Source organism: Pristiophorus japonicus, chromosome 11 (assembly GCF_044704955.1).
Source record: "Pristiophorus japonicus isolate sPriJap1 chromosome 11, sPriJap1.hap1, whole genome shotgun sequence".
Taxonomy (NCBI): Eukaryota; Metazoa; Chordata; class Chondrichthyes; family Pristiophoridae; genus Pristiophorus; species Pristiophorus japonicus.
Window position 1 is genome coordinate 147,430,218 of NC_091987.1, and position 27,125 is coordinate 147,457,342.

The 27,125-nt window shown below is 43.7% G+C and overlaps 1 protein-coding gene across 1 annotated transcript in view; it reads left to right on the forward strand.

The window, feature by feature from the left end:
• Nucleotides 1-27,125, forward strand: part of lamp1a (lysosomal associated membrane protein 1a) — a 53,252-nt gene that overhangs the window by 20,085 nt on the left and 6,042 nt on the right. Inside the window, exons 3-8 of the mRNA XM_070894138.1 lie at nucleotides 6,723-6,936; nucleotides 9,115-9,276; nucleotides 10,878-11,068; nucleotides 16,578-16,700; nucleotides 18,199-18,268; nucleotides 21,189-21,359. Coding sequence (XP_070750239.1) covers nucleotides 6,723-6,936; nucleotides 9,115-9,276; nucleotides 10,878-11,068; nucleotides 16,578-16,700; nucleotides 18,199-18,268; nucleotides 21,189-21,359 — 931 coding nt within the window. The remainder of the gene's footprint in view (nucleotides 1-6,722; nucleotides 6,937-9,114; nucleotides 9,277-10,877; nucleotides 11,069-16,577; nucleotides 16,701-18,198; nucleotides 18,269-21,188; nucleotides 21,360-27,125) is intronic.

Sequence of the window (27,125 nt, forward strand, 5' to 3'; positions counted from 1 at the left end):
CTACCTTGTGATAGTGCATTCCAAATTCTTGTCACTCTTTGGGTCAAGTAGTTTCTCCTGAATTTCTTATAGAAAGAGACATTTACAGTGCAGAAGGAGGCCATTTCCGCCCATCGTGTCCGTGCCGGCTGACAGAGCCGCACTGCCTTCGGTCAGCAGCCCTTTTAATTACATGTAAACCTATGAATAATGGCGGAAAGGTAAAGAGCACTCAACCCAACCAGTCCGCCCCACACAACTGCGACACCCCTTACACTGAAACATTCTACACTCCCACACCAACTGGAGGGAAAAACCCAGGCCAATTGGGAAAAATCTGTGTAAATTCCTTTCTGACCCATCCAGGTGACTGAAACTAGTCCAGGGGATCACCCTGGCCATATTTGATTCCCTGCAGTACTTACCATCATATATGCACTGGCCAACAAGAGGTTATCCAGTCTAATCCCAATTACCAGCTCTTGGTCCGTAACCCTGTGGGTGACGGCATTTTAAGTGCACATCAAAGCACCTTTTAAATGTGAGCGTTTCTGCATTCACCACCCTTCCAGGCAGCAAGTTTCAGACCCCCACAATCCTCTGCGTGAAGAAACCCCCCTCAAATCCCCTCAACCTTCCACCAACCATCTTAAAACTATGCCCGTCGTAATTGACCTCTCCAACAGTGGAAATAGGCTCTTGCTATCCACTATAATCAGGCCCCTCAAAATGTTGTACACCTCACTAGGTCTCCTCTCAACCGCCTCTGTTCAAATGAGAACAAACCCAGCCTACCCAATCTAAGATTCTCCATTCCAGGCACCCTCCTCTGCACCCTCTCCAGTGCAATCACGTCCTTCCTAATAATACGGCGACCAGAGCTGCATGCAGTACTCCAGCTGTGGCCGAATCAAAGTATTATACAATTTAAGCATAACCTCCCTGCTCTTGTATTCTGTGCCTCGGCTAATAAAGGCCAGCATTCCATATTCCTTCTTAACCACCTTATCCACCTGACCTACTTTCAGGGATCTGTGGACAAGCACACCAAGGTCCCTTTGTTCATCTACACTATTAAGTGGCCTACTGCTTAATGTGTATACCCTTTCCTTATTAGCCCTCCCAAAGTGCATTACCTCTCACTTCTCTGAATTAAATTCCATTTGCCACTGCTCTGCCCACCTAACTAGTAGATTGATATCCTCCTGCAGTCCATGACTCTCCATTATCAACCACACAGCCAGTTTTAGTGTCGACAGCAAACTTCTTAATCATATTCCCTATATTCAAATCTAAATCATTGATATACACCACAAAAAAGGTATATTGAACAAATTAGTGGTTCTTATATTTATGGCCTCTACTTTTGGTCTTTCCCTCTGGTAACATTTTCTCCATGTCTACCCTAGCAAACCCATTCATTATCTGCCTTCTCTTTTCTAGACACGGACCCCACCCTGTTCAGTGTTTCCTGATGGTTATAACCTTTCAGTGTTAATCTGTTATGTACCTTAACTCTACTTTTCATTTCTAGCTCTCTAGAAATGAACCCCAGTGATTGGGTTGCTCTTTTTAATAGCCTTATTAACCAACGTTGGTACTTTCTGTATCCCCAGAACAGATCTAGCAGCTCAAAACTGGGCATCCATGAGGCGGTGTGGGCCATCAGCAGTAGCAGAATTGTATTCCACCACAATCTGTACCCTCATGGCTTGGCATATCCCTCACTCTGCCATTACCATCAAACCAGGGGACCAACCCTGGTTCAATGAAGAGTGCAGAAAAACATACCAGGAACAGCAACATGCATACCTAAAAATGAGGTTCCAACCTGGGGAAGCTGCAACCCATGACTACATACATGCTAAACAGCGGAAGCAGCATCCTATAGACATAGCTAAGCGATCCCACATCCAACGGATCAGAAAGCTCTGCAGTCCTGCCACATCCAGTCACCAATGGTGGTGGATAATTAAACAACTAACCGGAGGAGGGGGGGGCTCCATGAATATCTTTTAACAATGACAGTTCTGCAGCCACTGATCTCAATCACACCCTTACGACCTTTGATGCCCTAGTCCCTATTAAAAAGATTACACTCTCCCACGCTGGCTGTTTCCCCTTGGTACAGCCCTCATCTTCGTTCCCTCAAGTCAAAAGGGCGCATACATGAACGGATTTAGCCATTCATTGCCAGATCTGGCTCGAATTCATAAAACATTATGGCTTCCTACTCTTGTCTTCAAAAACTGCTCAATATTCCAGGATCATTCTAGATTACCAAAAAAAACCCTGGCTACTACAGTATTCTCTACTGCTAACCATCTCCTTAAACCCCTCTCCTGTCTCCTCCAACAACCACACTCACCAACAAGTGTGAGGAGCTCATGGACTTCTTTGTCTCAAAGATTGAGACCATTATCAGCTGCATCTGCGAGTTCCCTTCCTTCACCGAGCCCACAGGGCCAAACTTCATCTGAGACTCTCACCTGCCCCAGCTTTAAACTTGTATCCTTCTCTAGTTTATCTCTGATCTCCCCTCTTGATTTCTCCAAACTCATCTTGTCCATGAGACCCACTTCCTGCTCCCTTGACCCTATTCCCACTAAACTGCTGAGCACCCACCTTCCTGTTTTGGCTCCCATGTTAGCTGACATTGTTAACAGTTCTCTCTCCTCCGGTACTGTTCCCCTCTCCTTCAAATCTGCCATCATCACCCCTTTCCTCAAAAAGCTACCCTTGACCCCACTTGCTCGCTATCGCCCCATCTCCAACGTCCCTTTCCTATCCAAAGTACTTGAATGTGTTGTCACCTCCCAAATCTGTGACCATCTTTCCATGAATTCAATATCTGAATCCCTTCAATCTGGTTTTCGCCCATGCCACAGTACCGAAACGACTCGTCAAAATCACAAATGACATCCTTTGTGAGTGTGACAAAGGTGAACTATCCCTCCTCGTCCTTCTGGATCTGTCTGCAGCCTTTGACACAGTTGACCACTCCATCCATCCCAAACACCTCTCCACCAACGTCCAGCTAGGTGGGACTGCACTCGCCTGGTTCCATTCTTATCTATCTAATCGTAGCCAGAAAATCTCCTGCAATGGCTTCTCTTCCCACTTCCGCATCGTTACCTCTGGTGTTCTCCAAGGATCTGTCCTTGGCCCCCTCTTATTTCTCGTCTGTATGCTGCCCCTTGGAGATATCATCCGAAAACACGGAGTCAGTTTCCACATGTACGCTGACAACACCCAGCTCTACTTCTCTCGATCCCTGCTTGGTATCTAAATTGTCAGGTTGCTTGACTGACATCCAGTACTGGATGAGCAGTAATTTTCTCCAATTAAATATTGGGAAGACCGAAGCCATTATCTTTGGTCCCTGCCACAAACTGTGTTCCCTAACTACTGACTCCATCCCTCTCCCTAGCATCAATCTGATGGTGAATAAGACTGTTCACAACCTAGGTGTCATATTTGACCTGAAATGAGTTTCCAGCTACATATCCGCGGTATAACTAAAACCGCCTTTTTCCACTTCCGTAACATTGCCTACCTCTGCCCCTGCCTCAGCTCTTCTGCTGCTGAAACCTTTATTCATGCTTTTGTTACCTCTAGACTTGACTACTCCAACTCACTCCTGGCTGGCCGCCCACATTCTACACTAAGTAAACTTGAGGTCATCCAAAACTCAGCAACCTGTGTACTAACTCGCACCAAGTCAAAATCACCCACACCCCTGTGCTTTCTGACCTACATTGGCTCCCAGTTAAACAATGCCTCGATTTCAAAATTCTCATCCTTGTTTACAAACCACTCCATGGCCTTGCCCCTCCCTATTTCTAATTTTTTTTCAGCTTCACAATCCCACAAGATGTCTGCTCCTCAAATTCTGGCCTCTTGAGCATCCCTCGTTATTACTGCTCAACCATTGGTGGACGTGCCTTCAGCTACCTGTGCCCTAAGCTCTGGAACTCCCTCCCTAAACCTCGCCACCTCTCTCCTCCTTTAAGACGCTCCTTAAAACCTACCTCTTTAAACAAGCTTTTTGGTCATCTGCCTTAAATTCTTCTTTTGTGGCTCGGTGTCAAATTTATCTGTTTTGTCTTGTAACACTGTTGTGAAGCACCTTGGGACTTTTTACTACGTTAAAGGCGCTATATAAATAAAAGTTATTATCCCTAATCTCAATGATAGCGGAGCCCAGATTACGAGTGCAAAAGATGAGGCTGAAGCGTTTGCAACCATCTTTAGCCAGAAGTGCTGAGTGGATGATCCACATCTTGTCTTCGAGCATTTCGCAAATTCCTCAGTGGAAAAGTTCAATATTGTAACACTGCTGCAAGCCATTTGGGTAGCATGACTAGGAGCTGACTGGCCACAATCCACCTCAAATATGCCTACTTCCACACTGTCATTAGTCTTGTCACTACAAGTATTTCAGGTTCAGCTTGCAGGGTTCAGTACTTGAATAATGCATCCCTTTTACTTCAGAATTTTCACACTGTCTTTGTGTCATCACTGCTCTTGAACAAGAGCTCCTCATTAAAGGATGGCTCAGCCAGTATTACATAACGTAGTCATGTATTGTTAAGAAAGCTCATTAGAATCAAATCAGGTCATGGCACTGGTAGCTGCCATGTTTTAAACAACTATAGGAAAGTTTTTCTGTTTCAGACTGGTTTGCAGTCCCTCTAGAATCTCTTTGCAAGGGCTCAAGAATTTCTGCAGGACACTAATTTGTCTGATTTGGGGCCACAATCTTTGCTGTACTCATTCACTTTTCATGAGATCCTTTCAGTTGATCTTGCGCACAGTGGTCACCTGATAGGGTGTTAATGTTAGTCAGTAGATTCAGACCAACCTTCTTTACTGGAGGAGATGGTTCCAGAGGTTCCTGCTACAGCCACCATTTCCTTAGCTAACTGGTAATGGATGGATGCATCCCAGCATGGGTGCATGGGTCAGACCAACGAAGCTCGGGGTAGGTAGGTGAACCGCTGATGACTATGGAGTCTGCACCGTCTTTTCACCTTTGAGATTGATAGCTCCCCTATCTGCCCTTGCAAGCCATGGTTTTCAGATATCCTAGGATTGAACAGTGCCTCCCAATTTCACCTCCACAAGGGACACCAACTCTTTCAACTGTCAGACCAGTTTCTACACTAGATTTTTAAATTTCTTGGCTGATTCAGAGGGGACAGTTACAATTCTCCACTTTCCAGTTGGCTAGGCAAGATATGCTAATAGAAACATAGAAAATAGGTGCAGGAGTAGGCCATTCGGCCCTTCTAGCCTGCACCGCCATTCAATGAGTTCATGGCTGAACATTCAACTTCAGTACCCCATTCCTGCTTTCTCGCCATACCCCTTGATTCCCCCTAGTAGTAAGGACCTCATCTAACTCCTATTTGAATATATTTAGTGATTGGCCTCAACAACTTTCTGTGGTAGAGAATTCCACAGGTTCACCACTCTCTGGGTGAAGGAGTTCCTCCGCATCTCGGTCCTAAATGGCTTACCCCTTATCCTTTGACTGTGACCTCTGGTTCTGGACTTCCCCAACATTGGGAACATTCTTCCTGCATCTAACCTGTCTAACCCCGTCAGAATTTTAAATGTTTCTATGAGGTCCCCTCTCATTCTTCTGAACTCCAGTGAATACAAGCCCAGTTGATCCAGTCTTTCTTGATAGGTCAGTCCCGCCATCCCGGGAATCAGTCTGGTGAACCTTCGCTGCACTCCCTCAATAGCAAGAATGTCCTTCCTCAGGTTAGGAGACCAAAACTGTACACAATACTCCAGGTGTGGCCTCACCAATGCCCTGTACAACTGTAGCAACACCTCCCTGCCCCTGTACTCAAATCCCCTTGCTATGAAGGCCAACATGCCATTTGCTTTCTTAACCGCCTGCTGCACCTGCATGCCAACCTTCAATGACTGATGTACCACGACACCCAGGTCTCTTTGCACCTCCCCTTTTCCTAATCTGTCACCATTCAGATAATAGTCTGTCTCTCTGTTTTTACCACCAAAGTGGATAACCTCACATTTATCCACATTATACTTCATCTGCCATGCATTTGCCCACTCACCTAACCTATCCAAGTCGCTCTGCAGCCTCACAGCATCCTCCTCGCAGCTCACACTGCCACCCAACTTAATGCAATTAATCGAAGCTGATCTGCAGTTTGGTTTGGATCCACAAAAGAACTGCATGGAAAATAGGCTAGTAATCCACAAGTAAACTAGAAATGAATAAGTGGGAATGTCCTGAGCGTGATTGTCTCGATGCATGTGTGGTGAAGCAGTGAGTCAGTCAGCCACTGCTCTGCCAGGACATGTTCGCTGCAGCTAAATGAGATCTGTAAATTCACAGGTTGTGTCATGCAGGTCATCTATACATTGAAACATTTTTGCGTAGCACATTAGCTGCGGGATTATCAGTTGTATTGTATGATCAAATGAAGAATGAAGTCTTGAGTAACTTTATTGATGGTTAAAAATGAAATGTAATAAAAGAATTTAAGTTTAAGAATTAAAGTGATAAATTAATGTTCACTGCAAAGCAACCTGTGTGAGTCACTGAAATAGTCCACTCCAGGCTGAACTCATGAAAATGAACGCATTCATACCCAAACAAGTTTGGTATAGAGGATTAAACTATCATTTATACAGAATTATGTGCTGAATGATTTTAACCTTTGGCGAGTTTTCCAGCAGTTATTTTTTCTCTATTTTAGGCTACAGTTTTGTTCTCCCTCCCAGATGATGCAAAAGTAAACCCAAGCAGTAATTGTAATAATATGACTGCACCACTACTGGTGGTCAGTTTTGGGAATGATCATTCTCTCAGCATGAACTTCTCAAACCACGGGGCATCATACAAAATGGAATCACTGACTATTGCTTGCAATGAGAGTGACGGTGGACTTTTTCCTAATGCAAGTTCCCCGGGTAAGTTGTAGTCTGTTTCTTTATATGCTTCAGACATTGCATAATCTAATGCAAATTTCAATGTGCCACTTAATACTAATCAAGTGGAAGAAACTTAAGTTGCACATCAGCCAGACAATCCTGACTCGTTCTTTGCCTGTCAGTCCGCTCCTCAACCTGTATACTTGTCACCAGACCTGCTATTTCCCTGTACTTCCCTTTGTGGTCTCATGCCAGCTTAAATTTAGTTCTGTGGCTCAGTTGGTAGCACCCTTGCCTGAATCAGAAGGTTGTGGGTTCAAGTCTTACTCCAGGAACTTAAGAGCACAAAATCTAGGCTGACCCTCCAGTGCAGTGCTAAGGGAGTGTTGCACTGTCGGAGGTGCCGTCTTTTGAATGAGACGTTAAACTGAGGTCCCGCCTGCTCTCTCAAGTGGATGCAAAAGATCCCATGGCACCATTTTGAAGACCGGGAGTCATCCCAAGTATCCTGGCCAATGTTAATCCCTCAATCAACATAACAAAAACAGATTATCTGGTCATTATCACATTGCTGCTTGTGTGCAAATTGGCCTAATTTCCTACATTACAACAGTGACTACACTCCAAAAATACTTCATTGGCTGTAAAGTGCTTTGAGACGTCCAGTGGTCGTGAAAGATGCTATATAAATCCAATCTCTTTCTCTGAGCTAAATGTGCCTGCAATATATTTGACTATACAACATTTAGCATTGAAAGGTGCCACGAGACAAAATAGGTCAGGAGATTGCCAAACCCAGGTTTCCCATCCTCACCGTTGCCAAATCAAATAGGAACCCCTGCAGTTGTCCCAAAGTCCAGGCTCCTGTGGTGTGGCATACCCCAGCCAAAATCTCTTTCCACCCCGGTGTTGCGAAACACCAGGTAGCCATGTTAAACCTCTGCACATCTGGCCCACTATAGTGATTTTGTATCCAAAGTGGATTCCAAACTGAAATGCAAAGTAAAAAATTAGTGAACTAGAGTCATTGATTAAAATAAGTAACAGGATTTTGTGTCTGACTGAAACATGCATGCAGCACAATACAACAGTAACCACATTCCAAAAAGTGCTTCACTGGCTGTATTGCGCTTTGAGACGTCCGGTGGTCATGAAAATCCAAGTCTTTCTTTATCTTTTGCAGCTGGCTCGGCGTGGACGATACCTAGATATAGGGAGATGGGGAAGGAAGGGTAGTAGTGTTTGAGACAATATTATAAGGCACGGGATTTTAAACAGGTAGTCAAAGTAGAATCTATTTGGATTGAGCTGCGGAATAGCAAGGCATCAGTTACATTACTGGGAGTATATTATAGACTAACAAATGGTGGAAAGAAAAGTAAGGATGGAATTTGTAGACAAATCAGACAAGTGTGTACTGACCATAGATAACTTTGTCTCTTCACAGAAGCGGTAGATGTAGAAATTGTAGAATCACAATAGGATGGTTGTTCAAAGAGTGATGATTTTTAAAAATTACTCAGACTTGAAGTGGATAAATCACTGGGATCTGTTAATATATAATCAAGGATCATGAGGGAAGTGTAGGAAGAAAAAGCAGCTTTGACTAATTCTCCAAAATTCCATTTTGAAGGGAAAATTGTGCTGGAGGGCAGTAAGTATAAAGTCCTCTTCCAAAAAAAAAAAGTGGAGGGTTAAGACTAGAAATTATATTCCAGTTGGCCATAACTTGATAAATTACTAGAGTTTATAATATGGGGTGAAATCACTTAACTGCTTGGAGAAACAGGAGCTGATCAGGGTCTGCCAACACAGATTTCTAAAAGGCTGGCAACTTGTTTGAAGAAATCAGGTTAGATAAAGGAAATGGAGTGGATGTGGTTTACATGGATTTTCACACAACATTGGATAATGTATTTCTGATGCAAGTTGTTCTGTTCGTTGGGGCAAGAGTCTAGAAAAAACTGGACTGTTCTGCTGAAGCAGTGACTATGGTCACCAAGTGGCTCTACAGGCTCGGAAATAGAAAAATGATGTAAATCTTGCTACGGGTACTAAATGACTTGAATCAAGTTCAATAAATTGAAATTTTTTTTTAAGAAAAGAAATAGTTTTTTTTTGTGGGCTGAAAATCTGAGTTTGGTTTGGTAACATTTTCTTGTTCATCAATTCTAAGAATTGTTTGTTTTTAAATTGCTGTTTTGAAAATTCCCCCAGGTTTGCTAGTGAAGACTTCAAGCTCTGTAGAGATCAGTGCAAAAGTGAATACAACGTACAGTTGTATGAGTGACTCGACTGTGCACATGGAGAATGTAAATGTAACTCTGAGCAAAGTCCGAATTGAAGCTTTCCCACCAAATGATGATTTCAGTAAAAACGGTAAACACTTTCAGCTTTCACATACAGTATAGAAGCTTTCAACAAAGGAATGTTTGAAAGTAGTGTCACTTCCTCTACCGTGGGCTAAAGCAGAATCTTGTACAGGTACTGTTGCGAAAAAAAACTATTTGGCTCAGTGGTGACCCGTAGTTCGGTAAGGAAAAACCTGCATTGCAGCCATTGGGACAACGGTAGGTATGAAGACCTGCAAAAAAGGTAAGTTAAAGTTTTTATTAAATTCTTTTTCAGTGATTCAATAGTGAAGTGTCTTGTGAATGTTTTGTGATTTCAAAAATAAGCAGCACAATCCTATATTTAAGTAACTTTCCAGCCATTTAGGAATATCACCAAGTTGGTTAAGACTTGGAAAATCCACAAATCCATTTCTAATTTGACCCCCCTAAACGGAAGAGTGATGAAGGTTATAAAAACCGTGTGAGTGTCACTTAACTCTTGCTTGCCGGAGGCATCAAAGATGAGTGAGGCACTGATGTAGCAATATGCTATATTAAACATCTATATTAATATCAAATAGTTAATTACTGATTACTTTGTGCTTCTGATCTACACTCAAGTAATGTGTATCGCAATATCCAAGCTGTAGCTTGGTTTTGCACAGAAACCATTACATTAAAGATGACCCCGAATTCTCTCAGCATAATCCCACCCATCCATCCATACCCTCAGCCAGCTGGGTTTTACAGCTAACCTTGGTTGGTTATAGGAGCCATTATTGACTCTAGTTCCAAGACATGTTTCCTTGGCAATCGTTTTAAGATATGTTCACAGAATTATATAAAATACGCGAAACGAAACTATTACTAGGTGACAAATTATTTTCAATTGAAGTATTATAGCGGCAGTCCCTCGAAATCGAGGAAGGCTTGCTTCCACTCTAAAAGTGAGTTCTCGGGTGGCTGTACAGTCCAATGCGGGAATTACAGCCTCTTAACGGGTGGGGCAGACAATGGTTGAAGGAAAGGGTGGGTGGGACTGGTTTGCCGCATGCTCCTTCCGCTGTCTGCACTTCGTTTCTGCATGCTCTCGGCGACTCTAGATGCTCAGCGCACTCACTGATGCGCTTCCTCCACTTTGGGCATAGGCCAGGGATTCCCAGGTGCTGGTGGGGATGTTGCACTTTATCAAGGAGGCTTTGAGAGGGTGTCCTTGAAGCGTTTCCTCTGCCCACCTGGGGCTCGCTTGCCGTGTAGGAGTTCCGAGTAGAGCACTTGCTTAAGGAGTCTCGTGTCGGGCATGCGGACGATGTGGCCCACCCATCAGAGCTGGTCGAGCATGGTCAGTGCTTCGATGTTGGCCTGGGCGAGGACACTGACGGTGCGGCTGTCCTCCCAGTGGATTTGCAGGATCTTGCAGAGGGCAGCGTGGTGGTACTTCTCCAGTGCTTTAAGGTATCTGCTGTATATAGTCCATATCTGAGCCATATAGGAGGGCAGGTATCACTATTGCCCTGTAGACCATACGCTTGGTACCAGGTTTGAAGTGTACCATGTACAGCAAAGTGTTATTTATATGGGACTATCCGGTCTTCCATGTTCCATAAAGTCATATATTTACATCCAGAGCAATGTTTTTTTTTAAAGAAACTATATGCCATGCTGATGTGACTCCAACTGTACCTACCACAACACTGGTTCCCACCCTGACTCCAACTACTCCACCACCGTCGATACCTGTTCGAGGAAAATATAATGTCACCATTAACAATGGGACCTGTCTGCTTGCGGAGATGGGACTGCAGCTCAATGTTACATACACTACCCCAGACAATAAGGTAATCAATTTAGCTCTTTACATTTGAAGTGTAATACAGGAGGTATTTGCTTGTTGACTGTTCTATCAAAATGATGTTTTGAAAAGAATCACTTCATGAACCAGAGTGTGAACATAATACGATAAAGCCCCTTGTGTGCCTGTTCCTTAACATTATGGTCAACTGCATCAGTCTACTTTGATGTTTTCGATTGGGGGAAAGAGATGGCAAGGATTAGTTTCTTTAAAATATTTTGAAAGTTATGCTTTATAAATCTCAGAAGATGTGCATATCCTGTACTTTTCCATGGAAGTGCCTTATTATTTCAAATGGCTTGTAAGCATGTGGAATGATTTGGGTCATGTATATTGTTGAGAATTGGTCTCAAAACAACCAGGATATTCATCCCAAAATAATATATGTAGCTCATCCCAGATACGAAGTTGGAGAAGGTTCCATTTACGGATGAGTGCAACTTGGTTGGATAAAATCAATTTGCAGTGCAGATTGATTTAATGTAGAATAGCTTTGAGCAGATGTAGGGGGAAATGTATGTGGAATAAGCCTGTTAAAACAATTTAGGTTTTAGCTACATGACTTTATGGTTCAGGCCTTTTGGTGTATACATTATATGTTGTCTTTTTGGAACTGTTTTGTCAGCTGTACTTGTGTTGAGCTCATCAGTTGATTTGCTGTATAAATACCAACTGTTTTTTATGCTACAAATGTCTGACAGTAGAGCTTGGATTAATGCACTTGATAAAAAAAAATATGAATCACATTTGTCTTCACCTATTGTGTAACTTGGCAGTGCTGTTGAATTAGGATTGCATGCAGCATAAGAATTGTTAACATTCATTTTCGTTGCAAAGCTTTTAAGGTGGCAGCCATGGCTCGTTGGTCACAAGCTTGCCTCTGAGTGAGAAGGTTGTGGGTAAAAGCCTTCACATATTTGAGTACATTATCTAAGCTGTTCAGCAGCGTAGTGCTGCGGGGCATTCAGTGGCAGTATTGGTCAGTGCATGTAACTGGCCATTACGTGGAAGTGTCTATTTCTGCTTATGTTTTATTGGACTGTATAACACATGCAATCTGAAAAAGGTAATTTAATCTCTTGTGGACTTTGTCTTTGTTTTCTAAGTATTGTTTTAATGTATCTTTCTGTGGAAATTAGTTTTTGTCTGTGTAGCTTGGCATTATCTACCTTTCGGAGCAGACAGGAGAATTTGGTGGTTATTCCACATGATTTCCAACTAAAGGGAGATAATCTTATGACCTGCTATCCCACGCTGGTTGTGGAATAGGGTTTGGTTCATGAAGTTTCGGTCTGCCTATGAAAATTGTTTTTTTGCCATGAACTGAAGGCTTAGGAGAGAGCTCTGGCCATAACTATCCCTTTGGGGCTGAAATAGCCCCCCTCACAAAGGCCCGTTAGGCGCTAAAGGGTTTTCGCCCAGACGTGGCCCCCACCCCACCCCGGAATTGCTCCGCTGCGGAAAGTAGTTTGCGCTGTGATTAGCGTACCGGCGCACGCACGCCGATAACATCGCCATGCGCGCTGACCCCTTATTGCCCTGTGAGGTTGGCATGGGGCGATGCCACAGGCAGTTTCTCTGTGCGAGAGGCTGGGGTGCCCCGGATGCCCTTCAAGGCCCCCCCCCCCCCCCCCCCCGGCCCAGTGAGTGTCATTAAAGAGGCTGCAGAGTTCTCAGCGGCCCTCTCTGCCAGCACTGGTGCTGACAGTCGCACCTGGTTACCGCCCCTTACATTTTTCTGCCTCTGAGGCCAATTCAACGCTGGGGCTAGTCCTTCCAGCCCCGGTGCTAAAATATCACTTCATTCGAAGTGACTGCCCCAAACCCAGGGCAATTTCGGCCCCTTTTTGTCCTAAATAGACTCGACCATTTTCACGGAGTTCCTTGCTTATGTTCTGTGTACCCTCACAATGAACCTACGCTCTATGCTCTCTCTCTGACTTTAATGCTCTTTCTATAATGGGTTGTCGAAAACTGTGCACACTACCCTACCCATATGCCATAATTATTGCCTCTTTGGTCTTGTATTTAAAGCCCTTATTTGTAAAACTCAAAATGCCAATAACCATTAACACTCTTAACTTTACCTCCTAAGAGTTTAACCTTAGGATTGCAACTCCAAGCATCGGGATGAGCTCTGTTGCTGAATTTGCCATTGGGCACCATTTGCTCAGCAAAGTGTGATGCACTCCAGGCGGTTGCTGAAGCAGACTGTGACATGTCTTGCAGCTTCTGCCCTTCATTGAAGATCAAGTGCAAGCTGCCAGAGGAGGCAACATTCACTCCTTGGCCACTGGACTGAGATTTATTTGTTTTACCTCACAGATTAGGGTAGCTGTCTGTGGGAGCTGCAGTCCCATCCAAAACTGTCAAGATACGGGCTCTGCTCTGTCATGTTCATAAATGTTTCTCAGATTTATTATTTAAGTCGTAGAAAGCAGTACACTAGAATTTTTTTTTAACGTGGATGCTTTTCTGATCAGACTTCCATTGTGCTTTTGTCTCGAGAGCTTGTGGGCTGAATAAATCTACAATTCTGTTTGGAAGTGGGAGACATGACAGTTAATTGTGCAGAAATCCCCTCTGGCCTGTGTAACAATTGGTGGTTTGTTGAGTCATAATCTTGCATAAAAAGGGTGGCCTGTCCAGATATAGAATTCCAATGGGATTTGTCTCCAGCCTTGTGTGACAAACAACTCTATAGACAGCTACGGGAGTTGTTTTCCTTTCCCATCCACCCATGGTGATAGAAAGACCAGCAGCATCACATTGCTTGCTATCTTAGCTGCTGCCATAGCACCTTCATTTTAAGGCAAATCTCCAATCATTCTTCTGTTCTCAACAGGAAAGGCATTTAGCCAGGTGGGTTCTGGGAAATTGAGGCTACCCATTACAGCTCTTGCTAATGACATCATCTGTAAACGCCCTTCGACCTGAGCTCTTAGAGAAAGCACTATATAAATGCTGACTGTATACTTCAGGTGTGTGGATCAGCCTGAGGGTGCTCTGAAATATAGCCTTGCTAGTGCCTCCAGGATCATGGAGCTCTGCTGCATGTTGTTCAGTTTGGCCTTCGAGATCTCCTCATTGGGGTCCTAAAGGAGAAAGGGTCCTTAGCAGCAGGGGGGTTCGAATAGATTGGCAACAGCAGTAATACGGAGCACAGCCTTTTCTAGCTGCGAGAGATATTTGTGCCACTCTGCTGAGCAACCTTGTGGCTACCACATCTGCCTGCTGCATGAAGTCCTGTCTACATCTCCCTCTTTCCAGTCAGAGAGATGCTTTCGCCTATAGTCACTTCTCAGTGCACATCAACTTGCATGGCGCTCATTCACGCTACCTCAAGAAAACCACTCTGATACATCAATTTTAGTGCAACCATACTGATCCCAAACTGTACTGTGTGCCGACTGTATCTTACCCCATGCTCTTAATTCTAGCCTTGTGCTTCTAGGTACTGCCTGAGTGGCTGGAGTTTGTGAAATGGTTGCTTGGTTTGTACCTCCAGGAGCCTGTTTGGACTGTGATAACCCTCGCCTTATTGTAGCCAAGCCCTGAGATGGACCTGCAGTAAGTGGCATCTCTTGTGCTGCTGGCAGGGCAGACTGGCCCAGGCTGCCTTCTGAAATATGAAGACATGACAGCTGGTGGGAGGGCAGCGATATGCTACACATTGTGTGACTACATTCTTACCTTGACAGTACTTCCAGCTGATCGGTGGGAAAGCAGACACCAGCCAGATTAGCGAAGCCTTGAGAGATGGTTGTGTATAACTGTTTGCCACGCCTGTTGAAGTTAAGAGACAGCCCTCTCCTCTCTGGCGGCAGTCTGAGCATTTACAACAGAAAGTAAGACCGTCCATTAAACCTCTGGTGAGGGGCATCTCCTGCAGAACGAGCTGCATGTGTTCCAGGGTGAGCAGTCGTGCTGCAAGCCCATTTTTTCACAACCACAAATGCAGGAAGTGGGTTCCTCAGATTATCCTGCCATCTTCACATTGCAGTCCATGCTTGGGGTATCGTACATGTCAATCACCATCTACACGATAGACCCACCAAATAACTGTCACACAACCTCAGTTATTAACTGAGCCATGAAGATTAAATTGCAGACAGCTTAAATGTCGGTTGTTTAGATTTGCAATGCCATAGAAATGACCTGGTTTGAGGGACATAAATATTTGTATACGGTGACCTTATGGTTTATCTCTGTTTGCTAGTTATTAACCAACATATCCACCTACATCTATGATCAGATTAATGGTGTGGGCTTTAGATAATTTCCCGGCTCCTCCCCATATCAGCAGTAACTTGCATTTAGATAGCGTATTTATTTTTTTTTTTTAATTTCTTGAGTGCTTCAGAATGGAGATAGAGGAATGGACGCTCAGCCACAGGAAGAAGTTAGGAAGCATGACTAAAAGCCTGGGCCAAAGGATGGGTTTTATGTTTTTAAAGCATGAATAAGGGTGGGGGTAGGGGAGGGTTTTTAGGGAGGGCATTCCAGGGAGTTTGGCTGAAGTGAGACCAGAGTTGGAGATCCTGAGGTGCTGAGTGGATTTAAAGTTAGTTGTGATTGCAGAAGTAGATGAGGCTAAGGAGGGATTGGAAGACGGGGGTGTAGATTTTAAATGAATGTGTTGGCAATCAGGGAGCCAGTTCAGGGTAGTAAGGGCATGTACTGCTACATTTTGGATAAGTGGGTGTTTATGGAGGGTGTTATGGGAGGCAAGTAATTGGATATTGGGATAATTGAGTCTGGAGGTGACAAAAGCACAGAATTTTAGCAGTAGAGGGCTGAGGTAGGAGATGTTGCCGAGGCGGAAGTAAGCAGTATTGTGATGAATAAAGCTCTGCGCTGTGTTTTGGTGCGCTCATTTTATCTGTGCGAGTGGTCTGAGAAGGGGATGGCATCAGCAAAAGATTTGAGTTTGTGGTTGGGGATTGATGATTTGCACCATGGCTTTGGTCTTCTGTTCAGTTAAAGGAAGTTATGACTCATCCAAGGCCTGATGGCAGTCATCAGGTTGAGAACAATGGAGATGTAGAGTGGGATTACATATGGAGGGGAGACGTTGGCAGGGAAGAAAATGGAAGAATTAAAATCTTGGTTACTTTCTGTAAAAACTACCTGCACTATTGCAATAGAATGTGAATCTGGCTCTTGCAGCCCTTGGAGAGAAATAGCATTTATTCCCAGGCTATAGTCTTGTCTTGCGGTTGACAATTTTGGACTTCCAGTTCCTTTGAAATTACACCACGTCTGTTCAAAATGGAGCTCCCCCATGCTGAAACGTTAAAAGGCAAGCCCAGTGGGCAGGGAGGCCTGACTGGCAATACTAAAGATTATTTTAAAGCATCCAAAATAAGTATAACCTCTATATAAAAGGAGATTCCTTTGAACAAATGCCACCCCTGATATTTTCTTTCACTATTGAGCTCTTGTAATGTCATATAGGAAACATTACATTGATATTGACTGCATTTTTCTTGTAGATTGCAGTGAAAGTTTTTAACATCCAGCCCGGCATGACCATTTCGAACGGGAACTGTAGCAGTGATCGTGCATTTCTTCAACTGATTGATCAGTCGACCACGCTGAATTTTCTGTTTGTTGTGGTGAGTTCGGAGTACTCCGTATTAAATATATATAAGTTGTACAAATTCCATAATTGTTTCATTTGGGTGATGTACATTTTTAAAAGAAAGGCCCTTTCCTCCTTTTAGTTTCCTCCCCTCCTTACTCTTGTGAAGATGACAGCTTTGTGTTGAATAAAACTCATTGGTAATGCTGCCTGCTGCTATTGACCTTTTTTCATGCATGAACCTATAATGTAAGTATTGCCAGGTGTTTTCATTTTGGGGACATTGGAGCTGTGAGGCCCTCCCTGACCCCAACTGATTCTAGAGACACACACCGAAATCATTGGCTAGCAATCTGAAATGAAGAATGTTCTACCTGGCAGGGGGTTACTGAGACAGTCCTGCACCCTGGATGAGATTGACTGACTCAGCTCAGACTGGGAGCCCATATGAGACCTTAGTCTGTCTCTGTGTGTTTGTGTCATATATTTGCCCACTGCCCCATTGGATTTTAGATGGAAGTAGTGTGAATAAACTGCTTAGTTACAAAATACAAGTTTTTAATATTGAGATAAATCATCATCATGGGCGGTCCCTCGAATGAGGATGACTTGCTTCCACAAGAGTTCACAGATGTTTCAATGAAGGACCCGATGTTCTAGCCCTGAACTCCAATTGAGGGGGTGGAAAATGTCTGTGCGTGGATTTTTTTAACGTGTGGTGACCAGCTACCATGGGGGCTCGACACAGCAAGGCCGTTATCCAGTGGCAGGGTTGAATTAGGATGACTGGAGACCAACTCTGCTGCACGGACCTAGTGCGCATACACATCGCAGTGTGGGCAGACCCGTGCTGCCCCTGGTCCCTCGGCTCTTCTGGGCCCTGTACCCTCATTCATTGCACCTTCGCCCACGATGTTCCAAGGCCCGGCGCTCCAGCTCTGTTTATAGCCCCGACCTGCGGTGGTGTTCTCACACAGGTCGGGGCGGCCCACGATTAAATAGGGTCACAATAACCAAGCTACCGGTTCCAGTTTTAAGTTGATCAGTTGTGTAGTTGTTGAGTCTTCGATCCTTGTGTATGATCATTGAATTTGGACTCCAAGGCACATCTCACGTGTAAGCAATTTTCTCCAATAACTCTATATTGATGGCAGATTGGGTTAGTCCACCTCAAAAACCTCTTGTGCCGTTAAAACATTTGAATATACAAAGCTTATCGATAATCTTTACCAGAACTGCTGAGCAAAAATAGTATGAACGTTTAGGACCTTGTTAAACCAACTTTCAAGAATCCTCCGTTGGATGAGGAATTGTAACTGACTGTACTGATGCTATTTTTTTAAACTGGCATCCTTACTTGAGGCAATGTTCTGTTATGTAAAGTATTACTGATTTTACTATTGTTTTCTGCAAAGCCTTTTCAGAATAGTGCCCACTGGTTTTGTTTGTAAAGAACTAGCTCTCTATTGCTCAAATGTGGCTGCATAATCATATTCAGCTTGTGATATGAAATCTGGTGTCTTTTTGTTCAGAATACTACTACCAACAAGTTTTATCTGAAGGAACTCAATGTCTCCACAAGCTTGAATTTGTCTACTAAATGTAAGTTTCAACCTTCAGAAAATAGAGTTTGATGCAATTAAAATGGCGGATAGAAATATAGTCATGGAAAACTATTATTCAGATCCACGTGGGTATGCACATTACAGATTTGAAATACTTTTCATCTTCTAGAAAGAGCATCAGCATTGATCCTCCTGTAAATATCTTACCCAATACTAAATTACTACTGGACTTCTGTTTGATGCATCTTAGAGCTGTGACTTCACTCAATTTCAGAAATGGCAATTGAGAACATTCTTTTTAGGGCTTACAACTGGGTCCTGCAGTTTGACTACTGTATCTGGGCTGCTGGGATTTAGCAGCATGGGAGGGGATTCCTTGGTCTGCAGGGGATCTCTGCTTTGGTAAAACTGGAGATTGTCAGATTTGGCTCACTACTTGATTCCTGGTGTCTGTCAGAAGTGAGGGGACTGGGAAGGCATGGGACTGACTACACTATCCTTCCCCTCCCTGTCAGTAATGAAAAGGTTTACAATTTTTAATTCGCGGCAAACTGCAGTTCATAATCAGAGGCTTTATTCACTTTCAAAACTCAACTGATCTTTTTAAAGAGCCCATATTAGGATGAGATGAGACATTGTCTCAGCTTTATGACTTTTGAAGTTTATAGACTTTTTAAAAATAAATTTTAAACTGCAACAGGTACAGTGTCGTCATTGATTTTGCTTGCCTTTTTTAAAAAAAAATGTATACACTCTGCCCAAGTAAAGTTTTTGACATTTGTCCCAGCTTCTCCAAACAATTTTGAATAATCGATATTTAGAAACTGAAGGGGAACAGTGCAGTATTTGGCTAGTTGAATGCTACTGATCCATCCTGGCGACTTGTGCATACTGCAAATGTTCAGACTGTAGGATCTGCCTTCAGTAAGGTTAAGCCCAGGTTTTTGGTTGATAGGGTGTTTAAAAAGGGGGTTAGACACAAGACAATTCAACGGATATTCATGTTGTGAAATGCATAATTTTTGTTTTGTTTAAAGTATTTTTGAGCACTAAGAATTTCAGTTAGAGGATATTGGACTTTTTTTAGATCATTTTACAATGTTCCCATCAAAGTTTGACAATATTAACACATGACTTTCCCATTATAAAATGTTGACCGTGTTTTCCATTATAAAAGTGCGCAGAAAATAATTGAATACATGCTGGAAGTGCGTGCTGTACACGAGACTTTAAATTTATGGCACGTGCTTCCTGCCAACAACTTGTCATGATTTTGTCACCTTTCATGTCAGCATTTATAACGGGGAAACCCTCTGTGTTAAACACAATTAGTATAGATTAGGAGAATTGTTTTGAAGTGATTAAAGATAAAGGGAAGTTAGCAGATATGATGTACAAGCTGAAGGTGTTCAGTAAGGTGCCCCACAAGAGCCTTGTTATAGATATTTGAGCATATGGTATTGGATGAATAGCAATATGGATAAAAGTTGTTTGGCAGCGGGAAATAATTTAGAATTAATGGGTTCTGCTCCGGTTGGAGATGGTTGGAAGTGGTGTACCCCAGGGATTAGTGCAGAGTCCGCTTTTGGGCATAAAGAGCACGGCATTGAAATTCGTTGCTGACCAACTATGGGGAATTGTAATAGACTTTGAGGATATAGACTGGATCATGAATGGGCAGGTGATAGATGCAATTTACTGTGGAGGAGTGAGGTCATATATTTTGAGAGGGGAAATGGGAGCATACCCTCAATGGAAAGATTGTGATGGGTCTGGTTGAAGAGTGTATAGATGGATAAAGCCATTTAAAATGGGTTTTATTAATAGAGATATAGATTTCCAGTGAAAAGAAGTTGTGATAAATGTATATAAACCATTGCTTAAACCACAGTTACAATAGATCCAAGATTTATAATAGGGAATCCCTCTGATTTTGTTAGAGGTTTTCTAAACTATGGAGAATTGTAATAGACTTTGAGGATATAGACTGGATCATGAATGGGCAGGTGATAGATGCAATTTACTGTATAACTGTATAAAGGGTTTTGGTAGTGAATTGGTAAAGAATACCACCTTTGGTTGAGTAATTGGTGCATTGCTCACTAAATTGAAGGCGCTTGAACTGTACAGTAAGATGTATGAGCAGATTTGTCTGCAGGAAGAAATCTTTGTTTTGAATTCAGTTCTTTTTCCTTGTACTAATATTTACACCTTCCCTCCCTCTTGATTTTGGTCTGAATTGAGGCTATACTTCTATTTGCGATTATTTTTAAAACCCTGTTGATTGTAACTTGTCAATTGTGGGAAGCAAACTTGAGGGATGGGATGCAGTAGCCTAGTCGGTGTGGTACTGGGCTGGTAATCCAGAAATTGTGTTCAAATCCCACCTGGGCAATTTGTGAAATTGAATTCAGTAAATCCCTGGTAATGTGCGGACTAGAACCAGAAAAGTAACCATGAAAGCTTCCAGATCAATTTTAAAACCCAACTGGTTCACAAATATTCTTCAGGGCAGCTAGATTGCCATCCTTATTTGGTCTAGCTTACATGTGACTCCAGTATCCCACACTGGTTGACTCAGTGCCCTCAGTGATTAGTAGGGATGGGCAATAAATGCTGTTTTTGCCAGGGACTCCACATCCTGAGAGCAAATCAAAAACAAGGTCCTGTGTGAGGCAGATTGCCTGTCTTCATAGGGCAGGGGTCTTGAACTTCCCCTATTGCGGATGGTCTTACCCCAATTTAAAGGTTGAGATTAAACCATTTACTCCTGGAACATTTCGCTTTTGTTTCAGTTTCTGTTCGCTCCCTAGACATCGCAACAACCTGAGTTTCTGTTCTTCCATTCCCTTTGATTTGCTGTTAATTACTAAATACAATACAAATAGAGGGAGATTTGGCCATACTGCCTGATTGATCACCTCATTGTCACTAATGTTTTATATTTTTACATTTAGCAAAGGAGTTTACGGCCGAAAATACCAACCTGACCTACCTGCAGACAACTTTAGGCAAATCGTATCTCTGCCTTTCCAAACAGATGCTGAAGGTGAACCAAAACTTCTCCATCAATGCATTTGAGCTCCACGTTCAGCCATTCAAAGTAGACAATGCAAAATATGGAACTGGTAGGTTATTGCAATTTTAATGTTAATGCTTTGATAAGTGCATCATGTGAACAGCACGTGTGGTCCGCATTCTGATATCTTTCTCCTTTGCCCCTTGGGTGTGTGTCTGTTCCCTGACGAGGTGGTTAGGTGACTATCTCCTAGACTTCCTACTAACGCTACATTGATGCTGGTTATTTCAGAGCTGTATTTTCTGTCAGGCTTGTACATTCTGGGAATACCTGAGGGGGTTCATGGGTGCACACATGGCTAGCATTAAATTCAGCTGCATTTCGGTTAATTCATGATCAGTGTTTGCACGCACATTCCCTTTATCCTGCCACATCAGTGTAGCATTCCACCAGGTACACTTGATGTTTGTAGGCAGTCTCCCTACCTACACTTTGCTACTGTTGGTGTCACAGTTCAAGCTCACTCCAGCTACCTTTTCTCAGGCCCAATGCAAAAAGCTTCCCCAGGCAACCCCACATTCACTCATAAGTAAAACATGGCATTATGCAAGAAGTAATTTAGGCTAGCGGAACGAACAGTTAGCTGTTTTTACCTTTTGAGGTTAGCACTGTACACTCCAACGCTTCAGCTAGAAGGCAACTAACGCAGGTACAGATATCTCTGACTGTAACCACATAAGAAATAGGAGCAAGCCATCTGGCCCCTTGCGCCTGCTCCGCCATTTAATAAGATCATGGCTGATCTGATCCTGGGCTCAGCTCCACTTCCCTGCCTGCTCTCCATAACCCTTAACTCCCTTATCATTCAGAAATCTATCTATCTCCATATTAAATATATTCAATGACACAGCCTCCACGGCTCTCTGGGGTAGAGAAGTCCAAAGATTCACGACCCCCTGAGAGAAGAAATTCCTACTCATAGAAACATAGAAAATAGGTGCAGGAGTAGGCCATTCGGCCCTTCTAGCCTGCACCGCCATTCAATGAGTTCATGGCTGAACATTCAACTTCAGTACCCCATTCCTGCTTTCTCGCCATACCCCTTGATCCCCCTAGCAGTAAGGACCTCATCTAACTCCTTTTTGAATATATTTAGTGAATTGGCCTCAACAACTTTCTGTGGTAGAGAATTCCACAGGTTCACCACTCTCTGGGTGAAGAAGTTCCTCCGCATCTCGGTCCTAAATGGCTTACCCCTTATCCTTAGACTGTGACCCCTGGTTCTGGACTTCCCCAACATTGGGAACATTCTTCCTGCATCTAACCTGTCTAACCCCGTCAGAATTTTATATGTTTCTATGAGGTCCCCTCTCATTCTTCTGAACTCCAGTGAATACAAGCCCAGTTGATCCAGTCTTTCTTGATAGGTCAGTCCCGCCATCCCGGGAATCAGTCTGGTGAACCTTCGCTGCACTCCCTCAATAGCAAGAATGTCCTTCCTCAGGTTAGGAGACCAAAACTGTACACAATACTCCAGGTGTGGCCTCACCAATGCCCTGTACAACTGTAGCAACACCTCCCTGCCCCTGTACTCAAATCCCCTTGCTATGAAGGCCAACATGCCATTTGCTTTCTTAACCGCCTGCTGCACCTGCATGCCAACCTTCAATGACTGATGTACCACGACACCCAGGTCTCTTTGCACCTCCCCTTTTCCTAATCTGTCACCATTCAGATAATAGTCTGTCTCTCTGTTTTTACCACCAAAGTGGATAACCTCACATTTATCCACATTATACTTCATCTGCCATGCATTTGCCCACTCACCTAACCTATCCAAGTCGCTCTGCAGCCTCACGGCATCCTCCTCGCAGCTCACACTGCCACCCAACTTAGTGTCATCCGCAAATTTGGAGATACTACATTTAATCCCCTCATCTAAATCATTAATGTACAGTGTAAACAGCTGGGGCCCCAGCACAGAACCTTGCGGTACCCCACTAGTCACTGCCTGCCATTCTGAAAAGTCCCCATTTACTCCTACTCTTTGCTTCCTGTCTGACAACCAGTTCTCAATCCATGTCAGTACACTACCCCCAATCCCATGTGCTCTAACTTTGCACATCAATCTCTTGTGTGGGACCTTGTCGAACGCCTTCTGAAAGTCCAAATATACCACATCAACATCAACTGGTTCTCCCTTATCCACTCTACTGGAAACATCCTCAAAAAATTCCAGAAGATTTGTCAAGCATGATTTCCCTTTCACAAATCCATGCTGACTTGGACCTATCATGTCACCTCTTTCCAAATGCACTGCTATGACATCCTTAATAATTGATTCCATCATTTTACCCACTACCGATGTCAGGCTGACCGGTCTATAATTCCCTGTTTTCTCTCTCCCTCCTTTTTTAACTCGTCTCAGTTTTAAATAGGCGACCTCTTATTCTGAAACTATGCCCCCTAGTTATAGATTCCCCCATGACGAGAAACATCCTCTCTGCATCTACCCTGTCAAGCCCACTCAGAATTTTATACTTTTCAATAAGATCACCTCTCAGTCTTCTAAACTCTGAGTATAGGCCAACCTGCTCAACTTTTCTTCATATGACAACCCCTTCATCTCAGGAATCAACCTAGTGAACCTTCTCTGAACTGCCTCCAATGCAAGTATATCCCTCCCTAAATAAGGAGACCAAAATTGTGCGCAGTACACCAGGTGTGGTCTCACCAATGCCCTGTACAGCTGTAGCAGGACTTCCCTACTTTTATACTCCATCCCCCTTGCAATAAAGGCAAACGTTCAATTTGCCTTCCTGATTATTTGCTATACCTGCATGCAAACTTTTTATGTTTTATGTACAAGGACCCCCAGTTCTCTCTCGCAGCATTTTCTAATATCTCACATTTAAATAATTTGCTTTTTTATTTTTCCTACCAAAGCGGATAATCTCTCATTTTCCCACATTATACTCCATCTGCTAAAATGTTTTCCACTAACCTAGCTTGTCTATATCCCTTTGCAGATTCTTTGCGACCTCCTCGCAACTTGTCTACCCACCTATCTTTATCAGCAGCAAACTTGGCTACATTACATTTGGTGCCTTTTATCCAAGTCATTAATATAGATTATAAATAGTTGAGGCCCCAGCTCTGATTCCTGTGGTGCCCCATTAGTTAAAGCTTGCCAACCTGAAAATGACCCATTTATCCCGACACTGTTTTCTGTTAGTTAGCCAATCCTAAATCCAGCAGGCGGAGCAAGCACACAGCTTCACAAGGATTGCAGGTTTCCCCATGGTGCAGAGTGCCATTGATTACACACATGTCGCTTTGCTAACACAAGAAATGTGATGAGAAGACCATTGGTGTGCTGCCTGGACCGCTCTGGAGGAGCCCTGTAGTACCCAGCAGAACAGCCAAAATTTGTGGTGGTCTGCATGCAGCACAACCTCGCAATCATGAGGCACAGCCCTTGCCACCAGCTATATGGCAATGAGGAGTGATGTCATCAGGGTCCAGGTCGGTGATTGGAGCGTGGGCAGATACAGCAAGAGCAACGAGGTCAGGGCAAAGGAGCGATGAGAGACTGGAGGGATGTGATCGGGGCCCAGGGGAGGCTTGAATTCGGGGCCCCGGGGCAGCACAGGCCAGCCCACACTGCGATATGTGTGCGCACTAGGTCCGTGCAGCAGAGCTGGTCTCCAGTCGTCTTGGGTAATCCTTGCCACTGGACCAAGACCTAGCTCTGTCAAGCCCGTGTGGTCGCTGGTGTGTAACGGCCACCACACGTTTAAAAAAAAAAAAAAAAAAAAATCCACGCACAGGCATCTTCCACCCTTCAGGATGTAGTTCGGGTCCTTCATTTGGGGCACCTGTGAACTCATCCTTTTTTGGTGTGGAAGCAAGTCATCCTCGTTTCGAGGGACCGCCGATGATGATGATGATCCATGCTAATATATTACCTCCAACCCAGTGACCTTATCTTGTGCAGTAACTTTTTATGTGGCACCTTATCAAATGCCTTCTGGAAATTCAAATATACCACATCTGCTGGTTCCCCTTTATCAACCCTGCTCGTTACATCCTCAAAGAACGCCAGCAAATTTGTCAAACATGATTTCCCTTTCATAAAACCATGCTGACTCTGCTTGACTGCATTATAATTTTTTTTGAATGTCCTGCTACTGCGTCTTTAATAATGGACTCCAGTATTTTCCTAATGACTGATGTTAGGCTAACTGGTCTGTAGTTTCCTGCTTTCTGTCTCCTTCCTTTTTTAAATAGGGGCATTACATTTGCGCTTTTCAAATCTGCGACCTTTCCAGAATCCAGAGAATTTTGGTAGATTACAACCAATGCATTCTCTGTCTCTGCAGCCACTTAGGATGTAGGCCATCAGATCCAGGAGACTTGTCCACCTTTAGTCCCATTAGTTTGCCTAGCACTTTTTCTCTAGTGATAGTGATTGTTTTAAGTTTCCTCCTCCAAATAGCCCCTTGATTATCAATTATCGAGTTGCTTTTAGTGTCTTCTACTGTGAAGACCGATACAAAATATTTGTTCAAAGTCTCCGCCATTTCCTTGTTCCCCAGTGTTAATTCCCCAGTCTCATCCTCTAAGGGACCAACATTTACTTTAGCTACTTGCATCCTTTTTATAAACATGTATGTTTTTATATTTCTTGCTAGTTTACTCTCCTAAGTTATCTTCTCGCTCTATCATTTTTTTAGTTGTCCTTTGCTGGTTTCTAAAAATTTCCCAATCCTCTGGCCTTCCACTAATCTTTGCAACATTGTATGCCTTTGTTTTCAATTTGATACCATTCTTTGGGCCCAAGTTTCCACATGATTTGCGCCTGATTTTTAGGAGCAACTGGTGGAGAACGGACTATCTTAGAAATCGCAATTCTCCACATTTTTTTTTTCTGCAGTTCTAGTCAGGTAGAACAGTTCTACTTTGGAACAGAATTTTTTCTTCAAAAGAGGGCGTATCCGGCCACTGACGCCTGATTTGAAAGTTTCCACAGTGAAAACATACTCCAAACTAAAGTAGAATGGAGCAAGTGAAGATTTTTGTAGAACTGAAAAAACCTGTTCTACACATTAAAAAAAATCATGCACAGGTTATAAATTAGGCGTCCAGAACGAGGTGGGGGGGGGGGGGGTGGGAAGTCATTAAATTCTATAATAAATCCTTATTTATACTTATACAAATATTATACAAATAAATCCAACCTGAATAAACATTTATAAGCAAAGAAAAGATTAAATAAACCATCTTCCTACCTGTGTGAAAGTGCTTCAGGCAGGCCTTTCGGGACCGAAGGCTGAACGGGCCGGCCCGAGACTTCGGGCAGGGCCCGTCCCCAGCACCAGATTTACAGGTAGGTAGCGTTGGGTTGGGTCGGGGGGGTCGGGAGGGGAGGGGAGGCAGAGAGAGAGAGAGAGAGAGAGAGAGAGAGAGAGAAAAAGGGGGGGAGGGAGGGAGAGAGAAAAAGGGGGGGAGGGAGGGAGAGAGAGAGAAAAAGGGGGGGAGGGAGAGAGAAAAAGGGGAGGAGGGAGGGAGAGAGAGAGAGAAAAAGGGGGGGAGGGAGAGAGAGAGAAAAAGGGGGGGAGGGAGAGAGAGAGAGAGAGAGAGAGAGAGAGAGAGAAAAAGGGAGGGAGAGAGAGAGAAAAAGGGAGGGAGGGAGAGAGAGAGAGAGAGAGAGAGAGAAAAAGGGAGGGAGAGAGAGAGAGAAAAAGGGAGGGAGGGAGAGAGAGAGAGAGAGAGAGAGAGGAAGGGGGGGGAACGGGGAGAGAGGGAGGGAGGGGGTGGAACAGGGAGAGAGGGATGGGGGGGGGGGAAGGTCAGGTCGGATCCAGTCGGGGGG